Genomic DNA, 9861 nt, shown 5'->3' on the forward strand with positions numbered 1-9861 from the left:
CCAGTCGATCTCGGTTCCCATGTCGTTATCATTCATCAATTTATCTCATCAGTTCTCGTGTCCCGGTTCTTCTGAAGTTAGTGGTCGTAGGCAGAAGGTCTTGGGTCACCACGATCACTTATCTTCTTACGCATCAAAGATTACCTTTGAATTTCTAAAAATCACTCAGGCTATTCTATTAATTTATCTTGTTCTAAAGTTAATCACTTACTCCCATGTCTTAGGTCTAAGATGTATGATCCTTCTTCTATTGATTCAGCTTGACTGGGTTTCAAGCCAACCATGGAGGGGGAGACACATAGGCTTAATAAGCAGCTTATGCATATTGTTTTATAAGCACCTGCATTCTTTTAATCATATCTAAACCAATTTCTAATCATTAGTTATATGTCTAATATGAATAGTCTTAAAAACAATAAGGCTTAAGGCCTAGTTCCTTTTACAGTGCTTAATGGCTGGCCCAGGGTCAACCCATCACAGGAGGTCAGCCCTAGCCCATTTCAGGTTCATTCTCTCAAATGGGAGATTGGATATCAGTTTTCCCATTTCCCTGCTCTGCCTGATTTCCACAGGAAAATAAATACACCGATGGGGGTTGTTTTGCACCAGGAAGTGCTGGTCCATTATGATCCCAGAAAGAAAGGCACTCAGACTCTGTAAAGTATCATTTAAAAAGCTAATTATTAGAGCTAACATTATAAAGAAGGAGAAAATAGTATAGATAATCTTGCATCCCTTTAGATGCTGGGAACTCAAGTTGTGAGGCATCAAATAGGCCTCCAATCAGGGCGCAACACACCATGCAGATCCCGTCCATGGCAGGGTTACCCCATTGTGGTCATTCAAGTCATTATAGGACTTTTTTACAAGGAAACGACTCTTTTCATCATTTCTACTGTCAAATAGAAAGGATGTGCACATGAGAACTTCTTGCTGCACTTTTAGATAAAGGCAAGGACACACAGGTGGCATAATCACCAGTACCAAGTGGGAGTCGCCTTCAGGCTCCTCTGTTACAATGAACTGTCTGAGTTTATCCTGAGGCCAAGGAATTTGAGCAGCACAATGCAGGCCTGAAGGCCAAGCTGTAGGTGCAGCACAGCAGAGCACAGGCCTGGGCCTACTCAGGTGTTGTGGTTTAAACTCGGTAGGCAGCTAAGCACCACACAACTGCTTGCTCACTCTCCCCACAGTGGAATGGGGGGGTAATTGGAAGGGTAAAAGTGTAAAAAACTCATGGATTGAGATAAAGATGGTTTAATAAGAAAAAAAAAGGGGGAAGAAAAAAAAAACCCAAACAAATAAAAACAAAACCAAGAAAAAGAAGTGATGCAAAAAACCCCAATTGCTCACCACCAACTGACCAATGCCCAGCCAGTACCTGAGCAATGGCAGCCCCAGCAAAACTTCCCCCCCTAGTTTTTATTGCTGAGCACGATGTCATATGGTCTGGAATATCCCTTTGGTCAGTTGGGGTCAGCTGTCCCAGCTGTGTCCCCTCCCAACTTCTTGTGCACCCCAGGCCTACTCACTGGCAGGGCAGTGTGAGAATCAGAAAAGGCCTTGATGCCTTGAAGTACTGTTCAACAATAGCTAAAACATCAGTGTGTTAGCAACACTGTTTTCATCACAAATCCAAAACATAGCACCATACAAGCTATTATTAAGAAAGTTAACTCTATCCCAGCTAAAACCAGTACATCAGGTTACCTGTTATGTGGATCACTAACTCCTCAATGTACAATGTTTTTTCAGTCAGGATCACTACAGGGGTCATCTCTGATTTCTTCTTCTGAAGCTGTTTTACTTTGTAAAAATAAATGAATATTTACTAGAGTAGAACTTAAATCTGATATTCCCGCAGTCAGTGTGAACATTTTAATTGGCAGAATTTAATTTTGATCTTGCACCTTCTCTCTCTGGAGCAATGAATGTTAAATGACATATAAAGTTGAACTCCAACTCTGAAACTCAACCCTGTGTATTCAGTAATTTGCAGATATACAGAGAGAGTATTTCAGACACTTTTCACTTGCATTTGGAGAATAGAGTCCACTATTTCAGCTCTAAATCATGCCTCACAAGAATTTGAAAAGTTTAACCTCTGGATAATTGCATAGAATGGACAAAAGTTTTGATATATTGGAAAACCTGGATTGTGCCTTGCAGGTACGACAGAGAGGAGAATTCTCTAGAGACTTATGTGTGAATACTTGGCTAAATATCTGTACATTAGCTATGTAATCTGAGCACCCCTCAGCACAAAGCCGGGATGCGTAGGCCTCACACGTGCGCCTATAGTACCTCTGGTGCCGAGGGATCGTCTGTGTGAACGCAGACACCACCTCGGTTCGCTGGTGTCACGGCCGGGACCAAGCCCAGGCGGTGCCGGGCCGTCACGCTCCCTGACAACCATTGCCAGGCAGCAAACGCGCAACAGCGTGCGGAAGAAGTGAGGAGCACCCCCTTCCACGCTGAACACCATGTCTATAAAACTATGGGGGCTCCCCCGGAAGTGCTTCTATGAGGGCGGTACTAGGCGCTGTGGTAGCTTTCGGGTGTGCAGTGCATTTCCTAGGTTAGGTTTCTCCGTCGTGACTGGTTAGCGCCACAGACATCTTCCTCCGGGTTCCGCGCTTGTTGGCCTCTGACGCGGGGCTATCCGTTTTCCGCCCGGCTCAATCTTTGTTACCATTAGTCCCCTCTGCACGCTGAGTGATGCTGTTACGGGGCTCCGGAACCGCAGGACCGTGGGGGTGGCTGACGCTGCTGCTGGTGGCCTGCGCGGCACGGGCATCTGAGATCACTTTTGAGCTGCCTGACAACGCTAAGCAATGCTTTTACGAGGAGATTGTTCAGGGCACTAAGTGCACCCTCGAGTTTCAGGTACTCCTTGTTTCCCTTGGCCCCCGGGGAATCTCTTCTTATTTCACTTTTACCGTTAATATTAGGGTTTTAATAATATCTATATAAACTGGTGGGCGCTCAAACTATGTTATGCGAACAGCCTATCTGAAGTGTTGCTTCTGGTGCTTGGCACCTCTGAATAAATCTTTATAGCATTATGTGTTTGAATAGATATTTAAATATTTCAAATAAAATGTCTACTATTTCAGAAAGCTTCTGTATGCATATAAAAGGGCTGTGCCTTTGGCTAGAAGTCTCTTCATCCTTCAGGATGCTTTATCTTAAAGGCAAGAAGTTTGGAGCAAGGATTAAATTTAACTATTAGCCTGAGAGTCATCAGAATAGTAAGCTATGAATAACTAAACTGCTAGTTGCCCTTGCTGTGGAGATAGGGTAGCTAGTCTGATTCTACAGAAAAATGTGCTATAGACCAACAATAATCAAAGGCTGACAATACTTGAGACCATCATATGAAGTTTTGAGTTGCTTGTAGGCATAATCTGAATGTGCTGGTGTTGGAAAGAAATACTGTCATTAATTGTGCAGGAGTGAGGCAGCAGAACCTCTAGAACATTGCTGTGTTGACATGCGCATATGAAAATGAGCCAGGCTGTAATACACGTTCTACTGGACATATGCCATTCCTGCAACATAAAGCAGCTTGACCTAATAGGCTAGTTAGACAGTTTAGGCCATACATAAAGGAGCTATTTTATTGCATTTTGGCAATCTCAACTTGCTGAATAAATTGCACGGATGGGCTTGTGGATATAGTAAATTACTGATTTATTACAGTAATGTCTTTGCCCCATCAAATTTCATCTACTCTAGCCTTTGCTCTAGTACCAGTATCTTAAAACAAAGTAACTAAAACTTCCCTCATAAACTGTTAGAAAACATAGTTGATATTACATATCCTCAATTTAAAAGATCTTATTTTTAATTGTTCTGTGACTCTTCCATAGGATGAGGATTTTTGCAAACTTGTATTGAAAGATTTTTAAATTAATGCATTTTATTTTAAAACATTTGTCAGATCAAACAATTTGCAGCGCTAGTTGGGGAAGCGCTAGTTGGAGAAGCACTAGTTGCATGTCTGTTCTGCTTAAGACAATTTCTTGTTGTTTTCAGGTGATTACTGGAGGTCATTATGATGTTGACTGTCGGTTGGAAGGTCCTGATGGTGCTGTATTATACAAAGAGATGAAGAAACAATATGATAGCTTCACATTTACTGCATCCAGAAATGGAACATACAAATTCTGCTTCAGCAATGAGTTCTCTACTTTCACACACAAAACTGTGTACTTTGATTTCCAGGTTGGAGAAGATCCACCACTGTTTCCTAGTGAGAACAGAGCAACTGCACTTACTCAGGTAAAATATTGTTGTTTGACAGTAACTGTTAGGTGGAGGGAATGTTTTTCAAATTCAACTGCATTAGATATCTATATCACTGTTGAAAATGAATGGGTTGGAGCTTCTTTAAAATAAACTGAGTTACTAAAAGTGAACCTTTTCTGAAAATTAGGATTTACATAATGCAGAGTTGAGGAGGAACTACCAAGTGTTTAAGTGGAAATTAGGGAAAATATACATTGGCCTAGAGTTTAAGGGAACTTTTTAATGCCATGGTTCTATGTCTGTGGAAGTATGGATTTTATAAAGTGTGAAATATCAATGGATCGGGGTTTTCAAAATTCCTGAACTTTGGAGAAACTTTGAGAAAAATTTGGTTTTATATTAAAATAGTTTGGAGTCTTTTTTGAGGGGAAGACTTGAGTGGTTGATCTCTTATGTAACTGTCACTTTTAAAATGGGAAGAGAATTCTAGCAAAATAAACAAATTAACAAAATCAGTCATACTTAACTGGCTTCTAGATATGTCATTTATAAGACACTTAAGTGGCAAAGCAGTATTCTTGCTCCAGACTTATTTTCATAATGTTCCCTTCTTTCTTCAGAATTTTAGTTTTACACCACTTCTGCCCAAACTAAATCATCCAACTTCACTTGGAACAGTCATTTCATGAATTCTCACTAACATTCTTATACTATAACTGTTACCAAGCTTCACTTTAAACAACCATTTTAAAATGCTGCACGTAGACACTATTTTACTAGTTTGAACTCAATGGTAGAAATGCCGCTTCCCGAATACCATCTTGCTCACTTGAATTTACCCCATGTAAGCCTGCAGTGGCTAAAGATTTGTAATGAGTAGGTGACTTGCTGTGAATTCAGTTATAATTATCTCTTTCTTCTCATCATCTTTCTCTTCTGCTTTATGTTGTCTTTTGATTCTTGATCCTGTAGCTCCCTATGTCCCTGCACTTTCTGTAGTCTTCATTCTGTGCATTGTTACATGTTTTGGTTTTTTTGTGTATTGGTGTGGGGGGCTGTATTTGGGTTTGTTTGGGTTTTTTTGGTCAGTACTCTGGCACCAGTAGAGAGTATTGAGAACACAGAACATGCAGATTCTAGATCCAGCATCTTTGCAGGCTGTGGGAGAAGGTATAAGGAAAAAGTTTATCACTGGGTTGTAGCATACATAATGCAAATCAGATCTTTGGGAAAGGGGAAATTAACTTTCAAAGCATAACATATCTTTGGTAAGTAGGTCCTCCATTGCAGTTTTCTTGAGGCTTGTAGTATGACCAAATTTGGGCAGACTTTCACAGGGACTGTAAAAGGTAAATCCCTGAAACTAGACTTTGTTTAAATTTAAGATCCCTGCTGCAGAGTAGAGGAGGGCTCTATAATTTAGCAGTGAAACAAATGGTAGAACTTAATGCATGAAATTTTTTCCTGAATTTTGTTTAGAAGAATATTTTGGACTTGTTCAGACACCTGTCCTGAAAGTCATCAACTTGAAAAACTGATTTGACACAGATATAAGTAACTGACAGTGGTTTTCATTAGGGTGTCAAACACTTTCTTTTATGATAGATTGTGCTTTTGATCTTCAGGAAATACTGATTTTTAGGGGATAGCCAGTTGGTTAGTTGTTCTAAAACTTAAGTATTTTGAAGATATTCATTAATTTTTTGATGGTCAAAAGACAATCATGGGTACTGACTCTTACTTTCAGAAGATAAACTGAAAATGGAAGAAGTTTATGTGTAAAATGATCTAGGTCTTGGAAAGCCTGTAGTACATAGATTGAAAAGGTTAAGATTTTTCAGGTTAGAAAAGGGAATGTGATTTTTATGAAAGATGACAAGTGCAGTTGGGCAACTTGATCTTGAGTGTTTGTTATATGAATATGGTAGGGAGCATCCAGGAACACTGAAAGGTAACAGCTGTCCTTTCTCTAATAGTTTTTACATATGTGACTAATAGAAGGGTCTCATGCCAAAAGAACATATTGAAGTCAGCAATCTAGATTTCAGGCTTTTTTGAAACTGAATTATGCAATGAAGAATCACATACTTCTGACATCTAGAAGTGTTTTAATATATACTATGCACATATTAGCTAGTAAGTTTCTTATATAATTATCTAAATCTGGAGATTTACTGCTTGTTTTGCTGGTATATGTGGAATTAACAAGTGTTGGATAACTGACATATTTCAATACAGTGTTTATATTCACTTTTGAACCCAAACATGTATGAATGTTAAGATTCAGTTTGTGGTTCTTAGAGTGCATTACTTTTTATTGGGTCCGCAGTTTTGCACACTTTGATACTGGTCAGTCACATTCCTGTGTGTAAAACTTGATTAATACATTAAATTTATAGTATTTCAGTCTGACAGTGGACTGAGATAATCTTTCATCTGTAAAGCTATGTGAATCCTCATTTTAAATATCAAACCACAAAACTGCACAGAACAAGCATTAGAAGGGTTCTTAACCAAGCTGTGTATTTGTTTGCTTCTCTAGATGGAGTCTGCGTGTGTTTCAATTCATGAAGCTTTGAAGTCTGTCATTGATTATCAGACTCATTTCCGGTTGAGAGAAGCACAAGGCCGCAGCAGAGCAGAGGATTTAAACACAAGAGTAGCCTATTGGTCAATAGGGGAAGCAATCATTCTTCTTGTCGTTAGTATTGGGCAGGTATTTCTCCTCAAAAGCTTCTTCTCGGATAAAAGAACCACAACAACCCGTGTTGGATCATAACTGGTAGTGAAAATGCTTCAGGTCATTGTGCTATTCACTTGTGAAATTACTGTTCTCCAATTAATTGTAGGTACAAAGGAACTAAACATGAAACATCTAAATGTCTACCCCTCCTCATTGATTAAAATCACAAAACATACCCCAAAAGTTATGAAAGGGACACCCAATTTGAAATATAGAGTAAACTTAACGTTTTCCGATACTTGTATTAAGTATCTGGCAATGACCAGCTTCTCTTTAGTTTTGCTGATTTTAATCCAAATTGAGTTTGACTCCACCAATAAGATTACCCATCTGTGGTATAATGCTTTAAAAGAACCCAACAATGTAGTGTCTGACGTGAAAGACAATACTCATGAAAACTTGATTTGACTTTAATTTTCAGGTTGAATGTATTGGATTATAAACAAGCTAATGTGATGAACTGCAGTTGCAAGATGTATTGCACTGTTGTGATTTGCTGTAACAAAAAAAATTCCAGTCATATCCTTCGCTTATCTGTAAAACTGTTGCAAGCTTGATACTACATGATGGTGCAAATTCTCCACCTGCCTGGTTGTCGTGGTTTAAGCCCAGCTGGTAACAAAGCACCACAGAGCCACTCACTCACTCCCCCCCACCCGGCCACGGTGGGATGAGGAGAAAATATAAAGGCAGGCTTGTGGGTCAAGATAAGGACTGGGAGGGATCACTTCACCACTTATGGTCACGGGCAAGAGACAGGCTCAACTTGGGGAAGAAACAAAATCAATTTAATCTACTACAAATCAAAACAAAACAAGGATAATGAGAAGTAAAACCAAACCTTAGAACACCTTCCCCCCACCCCTCCCTCCTTCCCGGCTCAACTCCACTCCCGGTTCTCTCTACCTCCTCCCCCAAGCAGCACAGGGGAACAGGGGTTGGGGTCAGCTCCCCACACCTTGTCTCTGCCGCTCCTTCCTCCTCAGGGGGAGGACTCCTCACTCCTCCCCTGCTCCAGCGTGGGGTCCCTCCCACAGGAGACAGTCCTTCACGAACGTCTCCAACGTGAGTCCTTTCCGCGGGCTGCAGTTCCTCACAAACTTCCCTGGCGTGGGTCCTTTCCGCGGGCTTCAGTTCTTCCCGAACTTCCCTGGCGTGGGTCCTTTCTGCGGGCTGATCTTCAGTCACACACTGCTCCAGCGCGGGCTTTCCCATGGAGTCACGGCCATCTTCGGGAGCCTCCGCTCCCCCGCTCACCTCCATGAGCTACAGGAGGACAGCCTGCCGTCTCACCACGGGCTGCAGGGGCACCACCTCCTCCCCCTCCTTCCTCACTGACCTCGGTGTCTGCATAGGTGTTCCTCCCACACTCCAATCCCCCTACTCACTACCGCTTCCCCTTCTTAAATCTGTTCTCCCAGAGGCGCTACCACTGTCACTGATTGGGTCGGCCTGGGCCAGAGGCGGGTCCAACTTGGAGCCAGGGGAGCTTCGAGCAGCTTCTCACAGGAGCCGGCCCTGCGGCCCCTCCCCCGCTACCAAAAAAACCCGCGCCACACAAACCCATAACACTTGTAAATCTCCACCTTCAAAACCTGCTAGATTTTATACTTGGGTGTATTTGCTTAAACACACACTTTTCTACATTAAAATATAATGCATTTCCTCTTTTACAGTGTTTTACTAAACAACTTCTAAACTGAGACTACTCAGGAAATGTGCTTTTTCTATTAAAAAATTAAATATCCAATTAGTTTTTAAAAATGCAATAAAATAGGGAGTCTTGTAACTTTGTCATTGAAGCTGTGCAATCTCTGTACTTGTGCTGCAGCTGCTTGTCAGATTTAAGACCAGAGATAGTTTGATTTTTATCAAGGAATACAGCACCAGCACTGGATGGTTATATTGCATCCATTAGGCACATGCAAAGCTTTTTATTAAATTGTTTTCCTATGAAGAAGCCTATTTGATACTAATACTGCATTGTGTGAGTGCTGTGAACTTTATTTCCCTGTGTGGTGCACTGATACATTATGGCCTTGTACATGTAATTGCTACTCTCTTCTGTTAGTGGTCAGGAAATGTTTTAAATATTTTGGGGTATCTTTTTGGTAGATTTGTAGCTGCATTGCTTCCACTGCTCGTGTCTTTAGTTTATGTATCGTAATAAAATCTTGTTTTATTTGGATGTTGAAGATAGTAAATGTATGTACATACAAGTAGCTTGAATTGAGCTAGTCAAAATAAGGCTAAACTTTAGATGGTTCTGGAGGAACAAATGAACTCTGACCAATTTTTAAGTGCACACAAACAAAACTAAGATGAAAAAAATTGTTGAGTTACTAACTCTAATTCAAAAGACTCCACTTAAACTAGTTTTCAGCAAGCAGAGAAAGAATGCTAAATCCTCATTAATTGCCTGTATTATTTCCAGAAAAGAAATTGACAAGTTTTACACATATACATGTCCAAGTGGCACTTGGACACTCTGAATAATTGATCTTAGATGACCTTACTTTAAAGTGGTGTGGTAGTTAAAAAAAACCCAAACAACTCCTTGTCTCTGTTGTAAACTGATAAACTACTCTTTCGGAACTGAAGAAAAAAAACCTTTAATACTTCAAAAATGAGTTAAAAGGTCACAGGAGTATTAAAAAGCTTAATGTCTATTATATTCAGAATTATGTATAATGTCCTTCTATCTTGTATTGAACTTGCAATATTGCAGTCCCATTTTTGAGGTGCAAGCTTCCCTGAAATTGTAACAGAATCTCAAAGATCAGAAAACAGAAAAGCTAGTGCTTTCTTTTTATGCTTGCACACAATATTCTTGATTGTACCTATATGCTTTATCCTTATGTTTCAGT

The 9861-nt window shown here is 40.3% G+C and overlaps 1 protein-coding gene across 2 annotated transcripts; it reads left to right on the plus strand.

Moving 5' to 3' along the window:
• Positions 1–2539: 2539 nt before the first annotated feature.
• LOC121232902 (transmembrane emp24 domain-containing protein 7) lies at positions 2540–7457 on the plus strand. 2 transcript variants are annotated; one of them, XM_041121411.1, is made up of 3 exons: positions 2540–2886; positions 4039–4284; positions 6794–7457. In XM_041121411.1, the coding sequence occupies exons 1-3, from the start codon at positions 2719–2721 to the stop codon at positions 7028–7030; spliced, it is 651 nt and encodes a 216-aa protein (XP_040977345.1). In that variant the 5' UTR covers positions 2540–2718; the 3' UTR covers positions 7031–7457. The 2 variants fall into 2 exon arrangements, with proteins under 2 accessions (XP_040977345.1, XP_040977346.1); XM_041121412.1 differs by having other exon boundaries at positions 4228–4284.
• The last annotated feature ends 2404 nt before the right edge of the window (positions 7458–9861 follow it).

Source organism: Aquila chrysaetos (genome assembly GCF_900496995.4).
Source record: "Aquila chrysaetos chrysaetos chromosome W unlocalized genomic scaffold, bAquChr1.4 W_unloc_1, whole genome shotgun sequence".
Lineage (NCBI taxonomy): Eukaryota > Metazoa > Chordata > Aves > Accipitriformes > Accipitridae > Aquila > Aquila chrysaetos.

Bases quoted from the DNA above. Each gene is read 5' to 3' on its own strand.
- LOC121232902 (XM_041121411.1), top strand. From the start codon at position 2,719: ATGCTGTTACGGGGCTCCGGAACCGCAGGACCGTGGGGGTGGCTGACG. The intron at 2,887-4,038 runs GTACTCCTTGTT...TGTTGTTTTCAG, and splicing joins AGTGCACCCTCGAGTTTCAG to GTGATTACTGGAGGTCATTA. The intron at 4,285-6,793 runs GTAAAATATTGT...TTGCTTCTCTAG, and splicing joins GAGCAACTGCACTTACTCAG to ATGGAGTCTGCGTGTGTTTC.